Genomic DNA, 24,893 nt, shown 5'->3' on the forward strand with positions numbered 1-24,893 from the left:
ACAGCGTGATATGAGGAAGCGGCCAGTGGACATGACAAGCCATGTTGTTACTGCCTGTGCTCCCTGAGTACTCAAAGCTCCGAGTGTGCCATTTTGAAAGAAGAGAGACACAGACATTTATAGTCTCCACAGAAAATGGCTGTCTATCTTGTCAAACTTATACCCAGTTTCCAACATACTTCTCAGTTTTAAATATGATAGTGAAAGCTGATAAAGAATGAAGTGTAAGAGATGGAAAAGCACAGGGTTAAATATGCTACGGCAGCTTCCACAATCCATCGCTCATAAGATGCTTGTCTGAGGTGCCAGAGTCAGTCTCCAGTGAGGAGGCAGATGTGCTGTCAGCTTCAAACAGCATGTAGCTCTCTATCCCATAATCGGAATGGACATAATACCTGATGTTTGTGAGGTGCCAGTTACTGCTGCCTGGGAGAAGCTGGAGGTCTAACAGCTGCAGCTCTCCCACTGCAGTGTGTAACTATGTGTGTAAAACATAGTGAGACACATCCGGACACTTGTTAATTAAACTAGTTTGATTAATCATGCAAATATGGACATGTGGAAATAAGATGAAATGGCAGTACATTTTTAAATCTATTTTTTCTCTACGACTAAAACACCTAAAAAAAATAAATAAAAAGTCTGATAGTGATTTGGATGATAAGGGGGTCAAGCATTCATTTTCTGAACAGTAGAACTAGAACTGTGTACAATGTCGTTCAGTACAATGATACACAGAGAGCCTCACAATCAAAAATACATTTTCAAACAAAGGTAAAATACTGCTGGGCCTTTTATCTGGTTTGGTTAAACTATTCAGTCAGTAAACATGGATTGAATGGAAAATATGTTAAGTGAGACAATGTATCAGAAATCACAATAATTCAATGTCAAAGTGAAGAATGTGATCAAAATAAAGGGGGTAATATTTCAATGCTACAATGACTACGATTATACATTAAAACAACATACTAAAAGACAAAAGAAAGCTAAAGAACACTATGGCCAGTGCAGCGGTGTAGTTTTCTTGTCTCTAATCCTGTGAGACAATGTTTAAATCAGACCCTTTCAAAGTCAAAGTGTGGTTAAAACAAAGCTGTTTAATGCCCAGAGTGAGGGAGAGCTGACAGCAGCACAAACACATTCACACAACACAACGTTAAACTGCACTGCTCCCTGCCATAGTCCATATGTTCACTTGACAGGCTTCAGTGTCAGGAGTGTGTCCGCGTGTCAGCCCCAAGGTGTCAGTGTCCACGCAAACAACAAGCCTGAGTGCAGGTGGGAGGGGAACTCAACAACAACAAACACGAGTCAGCCATTTTTTACCCTCTTCCCTTCCCTCACTTCTCCCAGCCGGAGCTTCTTCTCCTCCTTCACCATCTGTGTCAGAAAAGCTGCGGGTGCCACCGGCGGCTAATAAGGCAATCAGAGATGGAAAAGATGCTGACACGGCGGCTTTCAAGCGTCACTCAGAACAAAAGGAGAGAGAGAGAAAAAGAGGGAGGGGGCTGCTGGAGATGGGTGGGGATTAACACAGGGGTGCAGGGGAGGAAGGCATCTGTTGTGGTTGTCAGTCAAAAATGTAAGCCCACTTTGTGCTGTCAGAGAGGATAGGGAAGAGCGGGGAAGTTTTGAAGAGTGGAAAAAAGATTTGTTTAGACCAGTGAATAAGTAGTGTGTAGTTCTGAATAGATGCATATTCACTAGATGGTACACAACAAAAGATAGACATTAATATGCTACAATGATGGTAAGTTTGATGGTAAAACAAAATCTGCTCTGATTAATGTAATGATTATATAATTTGTAATATTTGGAGGGAAAAGACACATGGCCTGGGATTTAGATGACCTAAATTTCACATCTACTCTAAATTTAGAGCTGAAAATGACTTACCCATAAAAATCATTGACCACGCTCACATTCTCTCACTACACGTTTTAAGATTATAATATTGTTAGTTTTTGACAGTAACTAAAGATAAGTACAATGCAATTACACTGTGGTCTTGCCTTATGAACATTGCATTTTCTAATATGTATTATCACAACAGATTAGGCGACCCAATTATCTAAAAGATGCCCGCTTTTCCTTGTTTTTTCTTCAGTGGAAGGTAGCGCAAGCGAGGTGCAGCATGATCACTTATGTTTGCGAGTCAAGTGCCACATTGTGTCAGGTGCAAGCAGGGGATGCAATGTGGCTAGTGGGGGGAAAAGCAAAGCCATCTGCGTTGGGAGAGGGGCCTGTCACTATTGTTGTGCCCGGAGTCCAGGATTTCCTGCTGCAGACAGGTGACACCTCAGTGGGACATCTCTCCAGTCACGCACACACACTCACACACACATGCCCCTCCCCTTCTTAAAACTCCAATAGTACCCCAAGGCAGGAGCTGTGTGAGGTCTGTAAGTGTGATGGCATACAATAGACATGAAGCGAAACAAGGCTAAAAATAAGTGAATACGGTACAGAAATCCAAACGAAGTGGTTTATGTTTTAATATCTTAGGAGTAAGAATTTAGTAGTATGTTCGATGTTTGGTTTAAAGCATGTCCTTGATAAAAAGATGATGCATTTCAAGGAGCTATCCAAAATAAACCAGTAAATGACCAGTAACTTGGTCTGGTGAGGTCTCGGGCTTGTCTCCATGGAGAAAGGTAAGTTTAATGCTACAGTGTGTAATATTCCAGGCAATGAAATAACATCTTCCTAATGAGAGGCAAGTAACCGACAAGTCACCAGAGAAGTTACACAGTGCGACAATCATTTAAACAAAAATGGGATTATTCAAATTATTTATAGCTATTTAATGTTTAAAAAAATGTTATTTAGAAGTTTCCTCATTGGCAACAAGATAAAACGAGCCAGAATCTACAGTGACCATTGCTTTTTCCTTTGCTAACGACAGCAAAGTCTTTCACTTCCTATCCCTTCTTCATTTATTCATGTTGTCTGTGAGAAGAGGTGCAATCCTGGCTCTCATTTGCAGTGCTAATGTCCAATTCCTCCAGCCTTCACCTGCTGATTTAGCCTTCGTGGCCCCGCGCTGTTTGCAGGACAGGGTCTTCCTCACACCGTTTAGTGGCCCTTCACAACAGGAGCTGGGGCCCGGCAGTCTTATTTCTCTGCGCGTTTCGCTTTGTCACCGGCCGCTCCATTTGCTGCCACTCACCTCTGATGGCATTGGACAGGCCTGATCAGTGTGTGTCATTGACCTGTTCTCTGTGCACAAGTGTGTGTATGTGTGTATCTGAATGGAGGGGGATGTAAATAAAATGACATTATTTCCCCTGTCCTAGAAAAGCCAATTATGGTAATGCTTAGTATGTCAGGCAATCGCTGTCTCTCTGTGCTCGGCCCGTCCACTTCATTTTGACCCTTTTTTCTTCCCTCCTTCAGTAGTGGTTGTGGTTTCATACAAGCTGACACCCTTTATGAACTACTCTTTAGGAGACACACATTGAACCGCGCTGGCAGACACAAGATGTGCGTTCTGTTCTGAGCAACTATGCACATATGGAACCTTTCATTCAGTTTAATGGAAAGAAAAATGTCCATCAGAGGGCGCTACACCATATCACGCCTCCTAAGATTGATTTGAAATTTTTCATAATAATAAACTGCAGTAATGATAGCATAAATAATAAACATCGCTTCATAAAAAAAAAAAAAAACAACTTTAACTATGTAATTTCTTAGCAAATCCGGAGGTAAATCTGACTTCTAGACAAAACACTGTAGGAGTGAAGATGTTTCGCTGCTCATCCAAGTCGCTTCTTCAGTTCATATCTAATTTCTTCTTCATGCCTACAAGCCCATCTTTCGACTATAACATCACAACTTTAGAGAACTACTATATGTATGGCTTGTTGATGAGAAAAAGGGAAACACAACCCCAGGGACCTAAACTGGAAGCCATATTTTAACTCGCAGCTTGCTCGCCATGACATGTAAAAGCCTACCTAATAGGCCCTGCACCACCCACCAACCACCCATATCCTCATGGAACAATCCGCCATATGGCACAATAGCTCCGGGGTTTCTAATAACATGTGTTGTACAAATCCCAACATCTCATCTTCTGCAACTCCTCCAATTTGGTTAAAACTGCTCTAAATAGTTAAGATGAAGTATCTGTTAAAGTTGTACAACAAACTTAAAATGGGAATAAAAAACAAAGCGTTGTCTAGTGGGGTTTCACATATATGTAATAAGCTATTTGCAATTAGTCATAATGCGCTAATAGGCTTTTTATGGGTCATGCATACAGACACAGGCATACTTATTAGCCCACAATGAGAAATCAGCGGATGTATAAAACATTAACATCCAATAGGGAATGCACACCACAGTAAATCTTGACAAAGTACAGCGATTTCTCCCTCAGATTAAGTTTCACATATTTTTGTTACCCTGTCCTTCGTCTTCCTTTTCAGCCAATGTGTTAAACGTCCCAAGAGCTAGTTTTGACACGCCATGACAGTGACTGCGGTCTATAAATCACCTTTTTCCTGGACTGTCATTGCTGGATGCTTGTACGACCAAACAACTGCTATTAGATCATCAATGCGACAGATTCCAGTGCTTTCTAACTGTGTCTGCCAAAACCCTGCACCCAACAATAGAAGAGGATTGCAGCAAAGACATTTCGAGCCATCTGTTTTATTTTCTGAGCTAACTGGAGTAATGCTAATTCAAGCTGATGTTGCTAAGAGTTACTCAAGACATCCCGAGGTCTAGTTTGATGAATCCCACGTCTAACAGATGAAGAGGAAGCATCGTCAGCCCCTTTGATATAGATATATTCCTAACCACTGCATATGCTCAATTTTAAGCTTGGATACAGTGGCAGACGTGACGTAAACATTTAAAATCAATAAAAGATAGTAATCCATTTGAATCCCTAACAACTGTTATAGATGAAAAGTAAATCGGAACAGATATATTTTATTATATTCAAAGTTAGACTACCAATGATCACCAACAATTTCAAAACCAAAGAAATACTGTTTGACTATATTAAGCAAAAGCATCTGGCATAAAAAACTAAAACAAAACAGTGCTCTAAAAATATTTAAATCACAAAACACTAACGGGGGGGGGGGGGGGGGGGGGGGATGATTTGTTGTATTAAGTAGTGATTCAAAATCCAAAAAGGAAGAATTAGAACTACTGAGTCATGTTTAAATTAATATAATCGTTTCTTTTTCTCTTTCTTCTTAGATGCCATCATTTTGAATTCACCTGCGCTGCCCTGACAGTGAAGCCTCCCCTGAAACAACAGCTGCTCCCATCGCCTAGCAACAACCAGTTGATGGATGACCCCAAAGATGGATAATTACCATAAATCACTATGGTTGTGTGGTGAATAGGAGCAGAAAATAATTGTAGGGAAGAAAAACAGGCTGAACTGCAGTTTAAAACAGCATTCCCACTATTTAGACTAACTTTGACTGGACTTATTTTGAGAGGATGGTGTCCAAGAGAGGACAAAATTCACATGTAGTGTTCTGCGTATTAAAATTTTAAATGAGTAAATGTAACACTATATATATAAGAAAAACTGAACATATGACTCAGCTACTTACAAGTTAACGGTTCACACAGAAACTGCCCTAATCTCCTCAGAAAAACAAAAAACTTTGATTATTTTAATAGTAAATTGCCCTTGTGTGGTCAGAAGAACACACTGATAATTTATTAACCCACTATTTTAAGATTCTTGAGTGAGCTAAGATGACTCATGAGACAAAAACCCCAAAGAGCTGTAACAAAGAAAACAAATTGATGCGAGGAAGGAAGAGAGGAAACGACCAAGACTGACAAATGGTGAGAGTGATGAGTCCAGTCCTGTCTTCGGGATGGGAGGGGAAGAGGGCCAAAAAGCATGAACAGGAAGTACAGTCCCCATGTGCATTCATATTTACAGTGAAGGCAGACATGGCAAGATGGGGAGGAGGAGGGAAAACAGTTGAAGACAAGAGGAAAGGCTGAGAAAATGAGAGGGCACAGGGCCAAAACAGGGTCACAACCCAACCAGTTCGGTCTAGCTCAGTCCGGTTGCACAATAAGCCATCAATCAAGCTACTCTGTGAATTGCGGAGGGCTGACAACGCAGAGGCCATCCACTTTGTACACCACGGCAACAAAACACATGGAAACAAAAAAACATTTGCACACTTTAACTAATGTAATCATCAACATGCTGCGGGGGAGTTAACTGCCACGTTGTGTTTCGATCAAAATCAAGAAATTACAACTTACAGGGGTGGGTGTTGTACGATATCATATAATATTTCTAGTCTAACATGTTTTTCCCTGTATGGAAAACTGTAGGTGGCAAAATATAGACTTTGTGATAATATTGTGAATGTTCTTTATGATATGGAACATTTAAATACCATGTTTATCAAGCTCTATGACAAAAGTTAAATGGAAAAAAAAATCTTGCAATCCTTTGTCTGATACTTAAACCTCGACTAATACATTTAAAGACAGGTTTTAGCGTTTAACATTTTAGAATTGCTATTTAAGTTGTATGCCACTTTCACTTTCAACCTCATACGTGACCTAGTTTTGAATATATGCTGGCTTAAATATTTGAAGCCATATTTTTTACAGTTGTCCGTCACTACATCACGAGTCACCTTTCACGGCCTTGCTGTTTCTCGGATTTTTTTTTTTTATTTGATTTTTTTTTAACAGCGTATCAATGCACATTGTGTTCTGTGTCCTGATTGGACTGTAGACCATTGCCAATCAATCTCCTCTGTGCCATGTCTCCTGTACAGTACAGAATGTGTTCAGCTTGCTAAATTTACATAAATGTTCAATCTCTCAAATGCTGTAGGTTTACAAGTTTTCTCCCTGACGATGATGTCGATGAAACATTCTGCATCAATAAAGGCCATATGAAGGTTTGAACTTTGAGAGTGCTTAAACAAGAGAGAAATGTGAGAAAATGTTAATGCCTGTCTGTGAAAAGTGTATAAAGTGTGTGGTGAGGGGTTTTACAGCCTTAAAACATATATAATAATTGTAAAAAGCTGATTATTTCACGGATTTCGCCTATTGTGGGTTATTTTTAGAACGTAACCCCCGCAATAAAGAAGTATTTTGAAAACTTATATTATTGCATTTATTTACATTGATTGGGCAAGATTATAAAACAGTTTTAGTAATGATAAACTTAACTTGGCACAGGCTATATCCTGAAAACATAATGATATAAATGTACTGCTTAGCTCTGTACCCTTATCTCATCACTTATGTTCACAATCAGATAAACAAGATCATTTTGTGAGAACGGGACCTCTGAGACTTAACACAGAATCATAACTTCACAATGTCTATAAAGAAAATAATTAACCAGATTCCCATCCACAAACCCTCAGGGCAGAAGAGCGCTCGTACAGACGATCGAATGTCCCCAAACATTTTAGTGCTTTTAACTCTATGTGTCACGGGGGAAATTCCAGTCGTTGTGCACCCTCCCCTTTATGCATCACCACTTTTTCTTTTCTCCCACTGACACGAGACTCTTAAGACTCAAATCCATTCAACGGACTACTACAGGAGAGCTTCTCAAACTGAGGTACTGGGAACACTGGTGGTACCTGTAGAGTAGGCTATATAGCGCCTCCTTTAGGTGGTATTGTGGAGTTGATTTAAAGTTTAAACAGTTTTATTTATGCTGTAGTCTAGGATCTAAACTTAAGACGAAACCAGGTTGAGAACTTAAGTCCTTGAATTCTGGTTACTGTTTAGTACTGGCTTGGTTTTGGTTTAGTTTTAGTTTAGTCCTGGTTCAGTCGAGGTTTAGTCCTGGTTTTGTTAAAGCTAGACTTATGTTATAGTCTGAGGAACTATTTGAGAATCACTCATTTCAGTTTAAGTCATCCTAGATATCATATCAAGTTCAAAATAACAACTTTTTCCTTGCCAGTTTATAGCCATGAAAGGAATTATCAGAGGAAGGATAGATTAGGAGTTGAAAAATGTCCCACGAGAAAGTCAGTAGTAAATTATGTCCTGGTGTCTTAAAATGGGGTTTGTATCAGTAGCCATCTCAGGCCTAATTGTGCTTGAGTGTAAAACTATGCATGGTTGTGTGTGTGTGTGAGTGAAAGAGAGAGAGAAGAGTGCACGAAGCTACAGAGTCAGAAAGGAAGCCATCCGTCAACAGAGCACAATATCGGGCTGCAGACAGACAATGAGCGGCTGGAAGGTTCTGGAAATGGGAGAAAATGCCTGCCCTCCCAAAGTGCCTTCATCCTCCGCACACATATAAGAATGGCACCATAACTCTATATCCGCAATCAATCTGAGGAGTCGGATCCATCTTCAGTCATGTTAATGGGAGGGACTGGTGGGGGACAGGGGTGAAGCAGAGGCTATGTGGTGACAAAGCTGACCCCGGATCAGTATGAGGTAATGTAGATTTACACAGTAATAATAAAGAAGACAGAGGGGGTATGTACAATCATGATTCATTGGTTTCAGAGTGATGAGAAATTAGCACTGTTGTCATAGCAGTTATCACTTAAAATATTTAGTTTTGAATTGTTAAAAGTCCTCAAAATGGCGCCATAATCACCTAAAAAATGAAAAGAAAAAAAAAAAGGTATCTGTTACAAAACTTCGGACATTGAAAAGAAACTGCCTTTCTGAAAAATTATGGCAGACATCTAAACTAAAATGTTTGGTGTTCTGCGAATGTCCCACGGTTTTAGACACAGAGAAATACCTATTTGAGACTTATCTACCAGCTGTTCTGGAAATGCATTAAGATTCCTTTGAGAGCTGGAGGAAGTGTCTGGGGATATCTACTCCCTTTTGCTATTCAGTTCCCCTTTTCTATATTGTGTTGATGCAATTACATCTATTATTTACAAAACATGCACAATAGGCAAATCCTCCAACTAGGTAGTCCTGACCAAGCGTAGGTTTGGATATCAGTCCCCAAACACTGTACTGCGATCACGCAATACAACTGAATATTTGCCCCAGTGGCATTGCAGGATGGGTCAAATGCAGAGGACAAATTACCTTGCAAGGACAATAAACGTATCATTTATACCATACCTTGTTTGAAATAATATTGTAGAAAAATTAACAAAAACTGTAAAGGTATATGCACAGTATATTGTTTAAATCTGATTGTGAGATTATATTCTATTTTTGTTTAAATGTAACACGGTGCCCCCACATATTTGAACTGGATTAGCATTTATGTTGACGGGGTCCAGTGTGCGTGTGTTTTTGTACGTGGGAGGGACGGGGGAAGAGTGATGGCTGTCAGCTTGCATCTGGCAGTGAAAATAAATTAGGCTTATGAAGACAAATGAACAGTCGTGGATAGAGTAAACGGGGGCGGAGGGGATCAGGACAGACTGGGGGATTAGGGAGACGCTATGGAGGCGTGTTCAGGAGATGTGATTTTATTTATGTTTAAAATAGTACAAAAGTAACGTGTTAAATGGCAATACTAGATAATGTGGGAAAACAATAGTGCAAAATTAACCAAGTGCCCACAGATGTATAAGAAATATGGAAAGATTTTTTAATAGGGATAAATTGTTGCAGTAAAAGTGCCAGTAAAAAATCTAATGATTGATAGTTTGAGTTTTACTGAGCTATACTTTTGTCAATTCGCAAACTATTACGCTTGTCGAGAAACACATACTAGTACGTACTTAGTGGCCGATTAATACCTTTTGAGACCAAACTTTTTCGAAATGTAAGTGCTGGCAAATACACTTACTAAGAGTGGAGCTAATAAATGACATGATGATGTTATTGCAATGGCATGGATGAAGCGATGTTGCCAGTTACTAAGGGACTTGTGTTTTTGTCGCCAGTGACCATTCATTAAGTAGTTTCTGAGCTGGCAACCGCAGCAGCTTTGGCGACGGCTCTCTCTGGCTGCAGGGGAATCATATGTGTGGGTGTGGATTCCCTGCCAGAACATTCAAATTCATAAACTATATTTATTTTTGCCTGGGTTGTTTTACAAGCTCTCACAAGGCAGTGGTGGTCATGGGTTAGCTGTGGTAGTGTCTCCGAGTGTGTTGTTGTGCAGATTTGTCACACAGCCTGTCCCGGGCCACACTTCCTTGCAGCCAAAGGAGGAGCTCTCTCTTGGGGCTTTGTCACGCAGAGCTCTGTGCTTTTCCACAGGCCTGGAGCCCCATGTTTGATAAATGACACGTGTCATTCTGTCAGACCCTGCCATCCGGACTGGGAGGCCCCACGCTGATGTATGGCCTCCCAGGCAAAAAGGAAATCAGAGTGTTTTAGCAGCACCCTGAGAACATGGCCTCTTCACTACAGTTTTGTCTATTTATGTCTGTCCAAGGACTTACATGCACAAGTGTAATTGTGCATGTAAGTCCTTTAGGTTGTGTTCATGCGATGTCACAACGTTCTGAGAGGCCAATGGCGCGAGGCAGGCACAAAGGGCAGGTTTATCATTTGCCACTTAAGTCTAAAAAAAGGAAGTCTTAGGCTAAGCTCTATGCATAAAACACACATGAATTTAAAACAGTTTAACATCTGCAGGGAAGAAAAAATATACTTTGACAAACTATACAGCATTACGCAACAAGAACATAATACAAGTTTGTGAACTTGTAACCAAACAAACAAAAAAAACAAACCCTTAAACAAATCTTCTAAAATCATTGTAGTATCTAGCAAATCCAGGAATTTTCCCCTTTACCCTACATTTAAGATAATCATCATATTGATATGAAGCCTATAAACATAACCTATTAGTAGGAGTTTCTGCACCGCTGTGTATCTGCTCTCAACCTGTCAGTTGGAGGGGCAGAAAGAGACAAATCATCGTCATGGCCGCCCCAGCTGTTCTCCAAATTTGGTGTGAGGAGTCCAGCGAAGGGGGTAGGAACAGAAAGGAAAAAAATGTTGCAGTTTGAGTTTTAATGGCTGACACTTCCCAGAATCTGGCTGAGAGCGAGGACAAGTGGTGCTGCCTTGCTATCACAAACATGCAACTGACTGATCACAATGGCTTTAAACCAGGAATGGATCCAGCAATGAACACCCTGCTAGAAATGAACTCCTAGACGTGTAAACATAACTCACTGGACAAGGTATTTGCACCTTTGGAAAGAAAAGTGACAGATGATCCAAACAAAACCTTTACTTATGTTTACAAAACTGTCAGCAATGAAAACCAAGACTCCATCTGTCCATATTTCCTTTGCATTATAAAACTGCCCCTGACATTCACAGCACACTGCTATGAGAGTCCCGACGGAGAGGACTGTCCCACCTGGAGGTTGTGAACTCTATATGACCTCGTTTGATTGGCTGAGCTCCCAGGCCCCTCCCCCTTCTGCAAAGAGAAATGTGAGAGCAAAAGAGAGAGAGGGGAGAGAGATCATTAAGCTGTGAGTGATGCGTGGCAGCCATGGGTGACATCTTCCCCTCTTCCTTTCTTTCGTTTTTTCTTTCTTGATACTTTATTCACCTCCCTCCATCGCTCAACCCCTCTAGCCATTTTTCCACTCCCCTTTCTCTTCTTTTTGTCTGCTGTCACTCTGTTCACATTTTTTACTGCCTCAAACACACAATAGTCTCTCACTCAGGCTGCAGTCTATATAGACCTCTTGGCCGGGTCATGTAGACACTCAACTTCTCAATACATAATAAATGCCAAATCTCCCAAAAGAGGGGATTTTTCACATTTGTCTTCCCTTTCATAATTGTACCACATCACATGGCTTTCTTTTTCTGGTACAGAGTAAATGAATTGATCTTGCTTTTGGCTCCATAAAGTCAAACAAAAGCAGTACTTCAACCACAAAATCAGACCACTGCATGTTGTCCACATCTAACTGTAAAATCGCAATCACTCGCAAACCTGTAAGAATGTGCCATGTGCTTTGCTATGACTGGGATGAGAGCAGATTGACTGAGCGTTGGTGGTCCGTCCTGCTTCACTTCAGTCTAAAAAAGCTGTTCTAAAGCTGTGTATACGCCCCAAAAAACAAGCATATATCACTGTAGGAATAAAAAGTCAAACAAAGTCAAAAGAGTTGTACTAGTGCAAGAAAGACGGACATTTACGGTTAAAATTATTTCATCTTTTATAATGTACAAATCTACATTTATCAATTCTTCACTATAAAACTGTTCCATTTCGTATCTACTTCAAGTATTCAGGGACCTGACAGATACAGTGTACAGAAGGTTTGAATGGTGGAGCAGGTACCGTGCCCCTGGACTTTAACAGCCTCGATCAAGCAGAGAGACAGTAAGCAGAGACACAGAGAGGACAGTGATCTACCGAGGAGGGCTCCACCAATCTAAACAACATCCACACGAGCCCAGGAAAATATTTAACAATTCAGGAGAAATCAAACCCTCAAGCTGGACTGCAAACTCAGAGACAAGACTGTTGTTGTTAAAAAGGGTGTACATTTTAATAGGAGATTGGGATCTTGATTAAAGACACTCTGTTTGAGCCACAAATCCATTAAGTATTGTCTCGTGGTGTTCCTAAAATACAGTATGAAGAACAAGATGGCAGTCTACAACCCAATCTAATATTTGCTCAATTATAAAAATAATAGTAAAGTAGATGAATGATAGAAGTTGTCATCATTCCCATTGAATAAAGAGACATTTTTGAGAATGCTTTATATTTATCAAAACTGGGTTGTCAAAATGATTTTTTTAATCATTTCCAATTCAATCAATACTCCAGAAAGGTCATCTTACATGTAAATCGCTCTTTTATTTTAGAGATAGACCCATATATCGTTGGCCGATATATAAGACCTTAATCTCCAGCATAGATCGATATTTTGATTTGGTCGATTTGCTGCCTAAAAAATAATCACAAGCCTTTATTTTAACAGTTTAATATGAAGAAATAACTGCACAAAATGTGACTACACAGCTCTCTTAAAGGTTTGTGGTAAAAAAAAGGGCTTGGGAGGAATTTGTAGTAAATGTAATTACATAATTTGGGGAAAAATTGGCCCAACATATCGGACCAAAAATATTGGCAGTTTATAGGCCATGAAAAAAACCAAACATCGATCTTTCGATTTCCATTTTATATGGCTATTTATCATTCAGAATGTTTGAATGATAATTTTCTTTTTTTTCATAATGCTGCTCACAAGTGTGATCTATTAAAATTAAGAGATTCACTGTTTGGTCATGTTTTAATCATAAAATCATGTTTCTTCATTATCTTTACACAAATAAATGTGTATGTTGTGACATTGGTACAACCAAACCTTTTTTTTTCCTTCTAACTGAAAAAACAAAAGAAACAAAAACAATCTGAAGCTTGTCAAACTGTATTTCATTGAATCTTGATGTACTTGTCATGTTTGTGCCACTTTTTGGCTGTACACTGACAGAACCTGGAGAAAGACGGTGATGGACAGGTAAACATAGTCCAGCCGTAGACAGCTCTCCCAAACACAAACAGTGAAGAGACAGCACTAGACAGATCAGAGACTTACAGACAGGTGGGCATCTCAGTATGGGACACAGTGATAGAGCAGACAGGACATTTGGGGGTACATGAGGCCTCCTGCTGTCCCAACGAGACAAGCGACTTAGGGGACAGGGCTCAGCTTAGACCCCCTGTGAATGTCTCTGTCTGAGGCAAGTTTTATGTGGGGGGCACAATGTTGTTTTATAGATGTAGAACAGATTGGCTTCTCTCAACAGCCTATCACAAAAAGCACGAAAACATTAATGAAAAGGCCACAAAATCTCACTCAAGTGGTCCCAATATCATTTTTTTTCTTGATGTATAATTTAGTGATCAAGGTTTCACAATATTGCAGTGAAAAAAAAAGGAAAAAAAAGAATAGTCATTTCTTGAAATTAGTCTTAGTTAAATAGTTGAACAGGTTCTCTCTGGGTATTTCAGCTTCCGCCCACAGTTCAATTCAATTCAATTCAATTCAATTTATTTGTAGTCATTGTCACAGAAGAATAACAAAATTGCGTTTGGAGCATCCCATAAAGTGCAAACCCATAAATAAAGTTCTGCTGTATTTTGTGAAATGGCACAATCGAAACTGCTCTAAATGAGTGAGTGTCAGGGTATGTCCAGGCTGTACCTCCCTAAGGCTTAATAGCTGCATAGATTCTCATGAGCTGAGCAAAAGCACCAAAAATAAATATGTTTTAGTTTTGAGCAGAATCTTTATGGATAACCTTGTCTGAAGAAACAGCACTCAGAGTTGATGTGACAGTCATGAGTTTGGACTTCAAAGACAACTCCACTAGATTCCACTGCTCTATGACCTTTGGGTTTCCACCAGACGACATTGTGACTACAAAATGAAACCAATGCAACAATGGTTTCTGGAAATATGTTAACACAGTCAGCCAGTGGGCCCATAAGAGTTGGCAGCATTACGTCCCTGCCTCTTTCAAATGTTCAGACTTCATGTTCTTGTAACCAGTTCACTGCCTCCTGAGCATCCGGCGAGAGAGCACTAGATGAGGCCTAGAGACAGCCGCGGAGATGAAAGAAAATATGAGCGGGCTGCGGGAGAATTGAGTCAGTAAGATCCAGATTGATGACAGATAGGAAGATGAGAAAAGGCTTACAGGGAGCAGGCGGGAGGCCAGTAATCCGCCCAAAAAACAGGCAAAGGAGAGAGACTGGATAGAGATGGAGAGACTATGTGTACTACCCTCAAGGACAAAATGTCATCTGTTAACTGTACCTATTCATACAAGCGTTATTTGAACTAAATCTACTGCCCGTTCATTTAATAAAACACACCAACAATTCAGCGACTTCTTAGTACTAGAACTGGCCACTTCCCTCGTAACAGACCACAAACTCATACAGCATGATTTTATTTATATATTTATATTTTTTTAATCTTACAAATCTTGGCACCTAAAATATTTGATGGAAGACAAATGGAGCTAAAAGCAGAACAAAAATCAAAACCTTCCATCAATCCTAAAATGTAGAAAGAGGTACTGATCTTGTAAATTTGTACAATTATTATTAACGTAGAATGTGTTTCTACTTTGTTTAAATTTTGAACATGCAAATAGCTAATAAACAAGTGCTGTGTGCTTTAACGTGACTGTAAATGAACTCATCCATTATTACGCTCTATTAAGCGCTAACATTATGCACGTGATTACTTTGATTGACAGATGTCTGTTGGCCGTCCCAGCTGTGCACTGAACCGCACATTCACCTCCACTCAGTATTTCTCCTTTCCCATCCATTAGAGCCATGTTGCATTTTGAATGGTCTGAAGAAGAGCAGATATATTGTAAATAGAAGTGGGCAATATACTGTATTGAGTGTACAAAGTGAAATTTATCTGATAGTTGGTTCTCAAGTTACACATTTTAGCGTATTTGTACGACATGTTTGCTCATCTATTTCAGGACACGCCAAAAAAAGAAATATTCATTTTTGCCTATTTTTACCTATTAGGATTGTTAATTCAACTCTATTTTATTTATATAGCTCATTTAAAATACAACTTAAAAGTGCTTCACACAAACGTCAACAAAAAACAGATGTACTTAAGAATAAAGAAAAAGTAAATATCACAATTTTTTTGAGTCGAAACCACAATTTCAATTTTATGTGTTAGTGCAAATGCCTGCATTAAAGCAAGCACAGTATACGACACACATATATCATTAAAATAGCAGATCGCCACAGGATCAGACTACGATTATATTTTTTTTATCACCATATTCCAGCCCCATTGATGACCCCTAATTTTAAATGTCAAAATTAAAACTGGCAACGTGTGAGAAAGAAGTAATAAAAGAGACAAATGAGTAATGGTAGTAAAATACTTGAACCAACAAAGAGGCAAAAGGGTGAAATGTTTAATGCATAATTATACTTAACACTTAAACATTGGGCTATTGTACACATTACCTGGCAACAGTCCAGAAAACACGTGCAGCACCAGCCCATATTATCAGGGACTAATAACACCACGGTCAGAGTCACTAGCCCGCCATAAATCAATGCTCAAAATAATTGCTAATACACTGGTTATCGATTAGCATGGCAGCCCTGCTCTCATTTCACAAGGCGACGGTGGCTAAGCACTAGTGCAGTGACAAGGGTAAAGTGTTATTTCTCCAAAAGGCCCAGAGACAGACAGCTGGGCACAGGGAGATGACTGGAGGGGCTGCGGCTGTAATTCTTAATTGACACCTGTCAGGACCATGGCGGCGCTCACAGCTGCTGCAGGGAAGTGCTGCTCACCTGTCACTTTTCATATGGTTTTCTCACACACTCATCTCATCCTTTGTTGTCTTCTGAACCTCTGTATGTGGATATACTTCACACAAGTCCTATGCTAGCCAGATGTGATGTTAGCATATAGTTAAAGCGTCACATATTTTTCTGATACTGTCCAGCTTTATACATGAGTCAGTGTAATCCTTCATTTGTCCAAGACTGGTCCATGTTAAATGTTTGAATCGACAAGACAACAGTTACCAAAGGATTGTCCAGATGACTCTCTTTGAAACTTTTTCCCTACCTTATAGAAAGTACGCCTAACAACATATTAGAGTCACAATACCATTTATTTTTTGTATTTATTTATTACAAAATTTTGATACAAACATTTGACACTATACCAATTTTGAGACACTCCTTCTTAGGACAATACAATGTAATTTTCAACACAGCATTGTACTTTTCCAGTACTAATACTTGTTCAAATGAGTATCTAAGTTTAGTATCAACATGTGGTATCAATTTATATCAACCCTAGAGCCAAAAGATAAACTTGAGTGCCATGTGCAAAAAGCATGATGCATGGCTATGTCCTTTTTAATATATTTATTTAGCCAACCCATAAAATCTACTAACAGTACAATTTTAGCATAACCTCTATCTATTTTAGGTATGTAGCCATTTCAATTAGTCATAAAATCACTTGAATGCAGCCTTGAGAGCCATTTTTGATATCTGCATTTTCAGCTTTTGCCGATACACATATAGCTTGAATTTTCCCACAATCCTCTGCAACCATCAACAGAGCATGTTTCCAATTGTGTAAACACAGGTCAAATACAGTTTGCTTTTGTCCTTTTCCTCACAGCCTGTTTCGCTCAATCACCGGATTTGGACCCACTAATGCTTCAGAATAATTAGCAATCAGAGCGATCTTTCATTCATAGCTGTAATCCTCGTATTATTTTACATCCCCGCTCTCTGCATTGTGCTTTTGTTTTGCAGCTGTTTTGAATCACGGCCAAGGGGAGATCTTTGTCAATGGAAAAATATAGCCGAAATACACTCTATACTGCAGGACGCTGGTGTCTGAATGACCTTGTTTTCTTTATTTCTCTATCAAAAGCTCCTTGTGTTTTGCTTGAGTGAAAATCCAGGTTTTCCGGCTTCCTCTGAACCTCATTAAGCCCAGGGATAGTTTTACCTCTTACACCCAATCCCTTTACATACTCCCCAAACCTAATTCACCACATATTTCCAATTGGTCCTTCTCTTTTCCATAAGAGCGGTCATCGATCTTCATTTGTCACTTAACCTCCGTGAAGATGAGGACAGGGCGTGCAGTTGTGCGAGTTTGCGTCTTTTGATTTCCCTCTTACATGCAAATGAAATAGCGGGATTAGCCAAGTGTGTGATAGCAAATATATCCAGCGACTCCTTCAGTCAATGTCACCTGTTAATGACACTTTACACATGCTGCCTTATCGCGCCATCCCGTAATATTCACCATCTTCGCAAATGCAGGGTTGCTGATGCATAGTAAAATACATAAACTTGTTCAGAGCTCATATACAATACGCTAATAACACAAATACGACCAAGCCAGCTCCTGACAAATGTTGTTAAATACTTGATCACAAGCGTCTGATAAAACCAACAGGATTAATAGTCATCACTGGGGTGTTTGACAGCTGCTGCGAGCTGTAAATATAACGCAACACAACAACAAGAAATTATTTATGTGCATTTGGATACTGAATCATTTTTGAAAACCAATCAAACTCAATCACAAGTCTAAGATAGATTATGCAGATCCTTGTTTGTGTCAGATGCCCTTCGTCTGATGGGGGTAAGTGTGGGACCAGCATACTGTTACTATAAGACACTGGCAATAAAAATAAAAAAAAAGTGTGTGAAGTAAATGTGTGCGCAATAATCTTTTTGTGGTAGTAAAGACACATTAGTTGTTAATTTGGTATTCAGTTGTGGCTGATCTGTTTAGAATACAGTGTGCCCTACGTTTAGAATGAACACATGAGATAGTATTTCATAAGGGTGGGGAAAACACTGCTAATCTTTGGGCCAGGGTTACCATAAAAAATTAATACTGAAATACTAATAGATACTAAAACTAGTATCAGAAATAGATACTCATTTATCCATCCATTTATCCCACATGGAAAAATTGGAGAAACTACCATTATTTTGAATAGATTTTTTTGTTTTGGTATCAAAGTCAGTATTGAATATCAAGCATTTTTCTTAGTAATGAAGTAGAGTAGAGAATAGAGTTCAACACACAACTGCATTGCTTTAAGAAAGAAGAGCTAACCACTCTGCTACTCCTACTGTGTGACTTTGATACTAAAAGTCGACAGGTATTCCCAAATGAGATTTTCCAGCAACACACCACCATGTTCAACACTTTTTCACCACTCAAAGCACCTACTACCCCTTCACTTACTACATTACTATGTTTTAATCAGTGCAACCACAGGAATTTGCCAATTTTACACTGAAGCGCACTGAGGTTGGAGCTCCGTGAAGTGGCTAATATCAAGTTTATTCTATAAAGGCAGCTTGCAGACTTGACACTTTGCAGAATTTGTCAGCATTAATCTGTGGGGCCCTGCCACTGATCCGTCAGCTACCTGGATAATTAGGGAGCGCGGCTAACGATGCCATTGAAAAAGAAGAGAAGACGACACAGAAACACTTCCCCCTCAACCGCCTTCAAGTTGTAATTAAGAGACTACCTTTTGCATCAAGGTGGCAGTGTAAAAGAATCGTCTAATGTCACTCTACCCTTACTAAGTCGTTTAAGTGAATAGACCCATCAAGACCATTTTAAGCAGCATCACATCCATTTCATATAGAAATATCTGTTTATATTGTTTATCTAATTAGCAATGGCAACGTATGGAGAGATATTCAGATGTTTCTACCAGAGACAAGGAAATACTAATTACTGTGTGAAGGCTTGAAGAGACACAGCTTCAAAAGTCAGGTTTGACAGCATCACAGCATCACTTCTCTTCCGCATGACCCACACCATTGCTGTCAGGACGAGAGTGAGGAACGAGAAGGGGATCAAATATGCCAGAGATTCAGGCAGGAGATAGAAAGGGAACTGAAAAGTCAGGCTAAGATCAGTAAAAAGACTAGGTTTCATTTTGTTTTGCCTATGTATTATAATCAAAACTTTTGTTCTCTGCTTGGTCCTGTACTTGTTTTTGGGAGCTGGGATAAAACACAATTTGAGTTAAATCCTATTTGTTCTAGGTGAGGTGAGAAACTAAAACACATAATGACATTAAAGACAGGCATCACACATCTCAAAAAGCTGTTGTTTATCTAATGCAATGTAACTGAGAATGCAGACAAAAAATAGCCCACAACAATAGCACTTCCTCAGGATAACATACACATATATATCTTTTTCTAAATTGTTGATGCCCTGTAATCGATAGATGAAATGTGTTAACAGTCTAACCTGGTATTTTCATGATTTGTGGCAATTCACGCATTACAATAGCTTCTTTTACAGATGGCCAAGAAAATGTGTACAAAAGCAGTACATTTTCTATTCTGCCATTTGACCCTTTGAACTTCTATAAAATACATGGAAACTTTGCGAACTCACTGACAAGATGAGTGATTAGTTGACATATTCATTATTTCTGCTGACAGTGAGAGATTTGTGGCTGCCAGAGAAAGGTAGAGTTACTGCGTTGCCATTAATAAAACTATGTGACCTTTGTATTAAAATATTACATGTTTGGCGGCCCTGGGAACACTTTTTGTACAGGTATGAGTAACTGTGACAAGACTGGAGACATGATTCATTTATTGTCTCTCTAAACAGTATGGCTACACCTAATACTGAAAATAAATAGAACATTATTGGCAACAAATGCAGCCATTAGCATACTGTAAAAATGTAAATGCAATATAGAAATGTTATGGTAGACCAGGACAATCAGTCAAAATATGCATTCATTTAAAAGTTTAAATAAAACAGAGAGATGTGAGTAAACAAATATAAAACCAAAGTATTCATTTATAGTAACTTTAAATATAATTTAAAGTTGGAGGCAGAAATAAGTCATGATTGTGATCTTTAGTTTCCTACTGTCCCTTCTTATGTGCAATGCAAAGAGATACAATTACTAACCTAACACGCCTCAGTGCTTCCCTCATCTTACATTTTCTGTAATAAATCATATCATTGCATTGTTTACCTTACATTAATTACAAAGGTAGAAAACGCCACAAAGCCACAAACTCCGTCAGAGGAAAGGGAACAAAAAAAAACAACACTCAAAATGACGACAAATGACTGCAGCAAAAGCCGGTGCTGCTCAAATTGCACTGCACTGAACCCGACTGCCAAAACCAACAGATGTAGTAATGCCGTTCCAAACCAAAAAACACTGATGTATTGTCACTGGTCATAAAGTAGATAGGGAGCAGCGCCATTACCGGGTCTAAAAATCATCAATGTGACTGATGAAACAAAACCTATTTCAACTGGCATACAAAGAGCCATTGAAACCTTCCTCACTAGGGAGCACGCAACACTTTGTTTCAGTGACGAATCAAGGCTGGTGGAAATATCTGCTAATGTGTTATGAAAAATATAGACGGGTTTATAGGTAGAAGCAGCTCACACGTATTGCTATCAGAGGAGGTGTTAAACTTTTGGATACCGTAAATAGCTGTGGAAATAATATAGAGACAAAGCCTGCCAAGCCCGGATTGACCATTACTGCCTGTGATGTATGTGTCTGTCACACAAGCAGACAATTAAATCAATATTCAAAAAGCGCAACGAGAATGAGGCCACTTCAGAGCTGAGCTGGGTGACCACAGGAGACAGAAACACACATTTTTGTTCTGTTTTTTTAGTCTTTGTAGATAGGGCTGTACATATGATTTGATTGTTTGATTGTAATATCACTGAGAAGCTGATACATCAACTAAATATAAGGCAATTGTGTCATCATGTTTGTCAATCATATTTGTGAAGATTTTTATGAAATAGTGTGACCAAAACAAGAATGTACAGCCTCAGTTGTCATTTCATATAAGCCCATGTTTAGCTGGTATTCTGTCTTTTCACATATTTCGCTTAGTAGTACTTTTGTTGTATAAACAGTTGCATTTGTGTGATTTTTGTGAGTGCAGTTTGGGTCAGATCATAGAAAGACTACACTGAGAACTCGCACCACATGCCACCCTCCTCTAATAGACTTATTGATGCACATGGCAAGAGGTTGGTAATATATCGAAATATCAACAATATCATGGATTATATGGATGAAGATGTGCAAATGTATACATAATAAATACATTTAACAATACATTTTATTTATATTTATATTTATTCAGGACACTCAAATGTGCTTAATATCAAGATAATAGTTTATTTCACCCTTAACTAATACATAGAAAGACATGTTTGTTGGATTGTCTCATCTGAATATTGTCATTATAATATATTACATACTCATTGTGAATATCGCCCTCCCCTACACCGGGCATGTGTTTAGTTGATCAGGAATTTCTTTAGTTCACTGCAGCTCTAGTACAGACAGTCTATCATTAAAAAAATGTATAAACAGCATTAGCAAAATCCAAAAGCAATGTGAGAATCAGCCACTTCAGAGCTGAGCTGAATGACCAGCAGATAGAAGAACAGACAATCACACACTTTGGCTCTGTCTTTGTGGTAAAAGGTTTCACCAGTGTCCACACTCTAAACTGGCACAATTCATTTCAGTGATACGGCTCTCTGCCTCTTCAAACACATTTCTCCAGATCCGTCACTAAAGCCTCACGTCAATTAGAAATTACAGCCCCACCGAGTTCAAAGTCTTTTTCGTCACAACCTTGATTAAGTCTGCTTAACCTCACATTTCCACCGACTGCTTAGCATTCTGGGGCTGTTTTATGCGGCTTTGGTCATTACTCTGCATACTTCAAAGGCAAGTCATTTGGAAATGTGTGTCAATCACGCACATCTCACAGGGACATCAAATAGATTCAGGCAAAAACATACAACCCCCATACTGCATGAGGACAGGGCATGTATGGCCAGAATTGAGACAAGCAACAAGGGGGATTCGTTTAGTTTGCCAAACAAGAGTTAACTGCATTGAACTTATTGCTATTCTGTCACAACAAACTTAAACCTATGTATGATGTGATTTTTTTAAGACCCAAGATTCACATGTAAATGGTGGACAATAAATAAAGATAATAAACATGACACAAAAACACTGTTCTTGTCATTCCAGTGTGCATTATGGTTGTCTTAAACTTTTAACTTGTGACAACAAAGAGCAGTGTGTCCATGGTATGAATGAGGATTTACCAACACTTCCTGATTGTGAAAGGGCAGGTCAAGAGCCTGCAGTGACCATTAGAGCTTCAGCCCGTGGTGTTAGAGGGCTGCCCCTAATAGATGATCCTCTGTGTGATCTCGCTCCGCACCAGCACTCCCAACTCCCCCAGGCCCTCCCCCTTTGGGCATTAATCGCAAAGTATTTACCCTGCTTGAGAACTTTTTCCTTTCAATTTGTCTTTTCTTTTGCTTCTCAGCTGGGGGCAAATAAAAAAAGAGAAAAGTTGTCCTTTGAGTGAGTCCAGCTGCCAGCGCATGCGTGTCTCTATGCTGAATGATTTACTGATGTTTATCAGGAATGAATAGATCAAAGGCAGTCACATGACAGGCGATCAATCAAGCATCAAATCAGGGATGGCAATCCCAAAGCGGAACACAAGCTCAAAATACGCCACTTCTTTCTTTATGGGAGTGTTTTTTCACTGGCACTAACACATCAAACACGCTAGCCTGTAGAAATGAGATAAGATGAGCTTTGTTTGGAGAACTTGGATGCTGGCACCTAGTCCAGGATCAGCTTTAAAGCACTGAAACAGAAGTGCAGCATTTATTTCTCTCAGGCAGAATTGGCATTGAGGCATGGCCATGTAAGTGAAACAATACTACTGCCAGTCAAACATGCGCAAGTAGATAAGAGCAAAAACACTTATTTATTGCTTCAAAGATATGGACGAAGCTATAGAGTTTGGTTAGACATGGGGGCTGGAGTTCTTTAAATGAAATTAATGCTCTCAGGAGTGTCACTCTCACTGTACTTGTGTGACCCATTTGTGGGAGCATTCCTGAAACACCAATGACCATCACTGGTCGGTGATAAAAAAGACAATTATCTGCACGTTCATTTTGTGTGTTAGGTCCTGCTTTTTTATTAGTGTAGTAGGAAATGTGAAAAAGCCTTAAATATCCAAAAATCTGTAACTTACATTAAACCCACTGCTGATAATGATATACTGTAGTAGTGTTGTAGTTACTACGTAGTCATGAAGGCTATATGAGGTCGTGTAGTAGGTCCATTAACCCAGTGTGCTGCGTAAACTTGTCCCATTACTACTGCGTAGGACTAAAGTTAGCGTGGGCGAGTGTGAGAGGGGGCTTACCTGATGACCGCCGCGGCGCTTGCTGCTTTCTCCTCGGCATACTGCTGCAGGACTTTCCGCTGGACTTTTCATGCGAAGACCACGATTAGTGGACGGGAAGAGGAGGAAACCTGGACCGGGCGAAATCAAATCCGTGTCGTTTCGTCCACACTTCTTCAAACGTGGTAAAAACAGAAAAGTCGCTAAATTAGATCCCGCGAAGAAGTTCTTTTAAATGCACACTTTACGCACGTTTGTCCATCCTAGTTAGGTCGCGTTATTTTAGTGTACAAACGTGTTATTATCACAAGAAGTGCTTCGTTAACTTCTGTTGTAACTCGTCGATGGCTGACTGGCAGAAAACACACGGAAAGCCCCGGAGAGTGGGCAGAGATACGGGCTGCTGCTGAACGAGCTCCGCGCCGACAAGAAGAGCTTCGCCGCGCTTTCTGGACAGTCTCTCATTCCTCTTTTTTGCAGCTAAACTAAGTAGTATTGACTCCGAAGTGCGTCGTGTTGTCTCTGTCCTGGTGGAGGTCTCTCTAAACGTGGGAAGAAGAAAAGAATGACACTTGAGTCGCTTTAGGTGGACGTCAATCACTCAAACAGAAAGCCTACAGCGATCACCGTAATACTCACATCTCCGCTGTTTTCGACACGGACACTTCCTCCCCCAAAACACACGAGCCTGCCCCGCTATCCCAACAGCTCCCACAGTCCCGGTGTGTCTATTCTGTTGATTATTGTTGATTTCGGGGGCACCGCAGTGAGGTGTGCGCACATTGGAGATGCACGCTCCGTTCAGACAGCTCTCTCTGATCGACAGACACATGCAGCTGCCTCTCTTCGGCCCGGGCTCTTTACTCCACCCCTCCGCGCGAGCGTCACCCTGACAGTCAGAGCCCACCTGTCAATCTGCTCCTCATCCCGGTCTTTCATTCGCTGCTGTCCCGTCCTGTCCCCGCCACCATCACTAATGCAGCTTGTTTGTGAACGAGAGCGCACCCCCCAAACTGTTTCTGTGCGCTCTACCCACGAGTGTATCGCTTCATATTTACAATTTATACATTTCAAAGAATGCAGGTGTAAGTTTAGTTTATTAGTTAAACTTTTCCTTCTTCCAAATTACCTATTTATTAGTGTCACAAACATACGCAGCAGAAACTTGCGC

The 24,893-nt window shown here is 39.8% G+C and overlaps 1 protein-coding gene across 1 annotated transcript in view; it reads right to left on the reverse strand.

Annotated features, from left to right (window-relative positions):
- LOC117378605 (teashirt homolog 1-like) overlaps positions 1-24,563 on the reverse strand; it is a 29,719-nt gene extending 5,156 nt beyond the window's left edge. Inside the window, exons 1-2 of the mRNA XM_033975235.2 lie at positions 24,362-24,563; positions 23,744-24,264 (exon numbers count right to left, since the gene is read on the reverse strand). Of these exons, the coding sequence (XP_033831126.1) occupies positions 23,744-23,783 (40 nt within the window). The 5' untranslated portion in view covers positions 23,784-24,264; positions 24,362-24,563. The remainder of the gene's footprint in view (positions 1-23,743; positions 24,265-24,361) is intronic.
- Between the last annotated feature and the right edge of the window lie 330 nt (positions 24,564-24,893).

This window comes from Periophthalmus magnuspinnatus, chromosome 11 (assembly GCF_009829125.3).
Source record: "Periophthalmus magnuspinnatus isolate fPerMag1 chromosome 11, fPerMag1.2.pri, whole genome shotgun sequence".
NCBI lineage: Eukaryota > Metazoa > Chordata > Actinopteri > Gobiiformes > Gobiidae > Periophthalmus > Periophthalmus magnuspinnatus.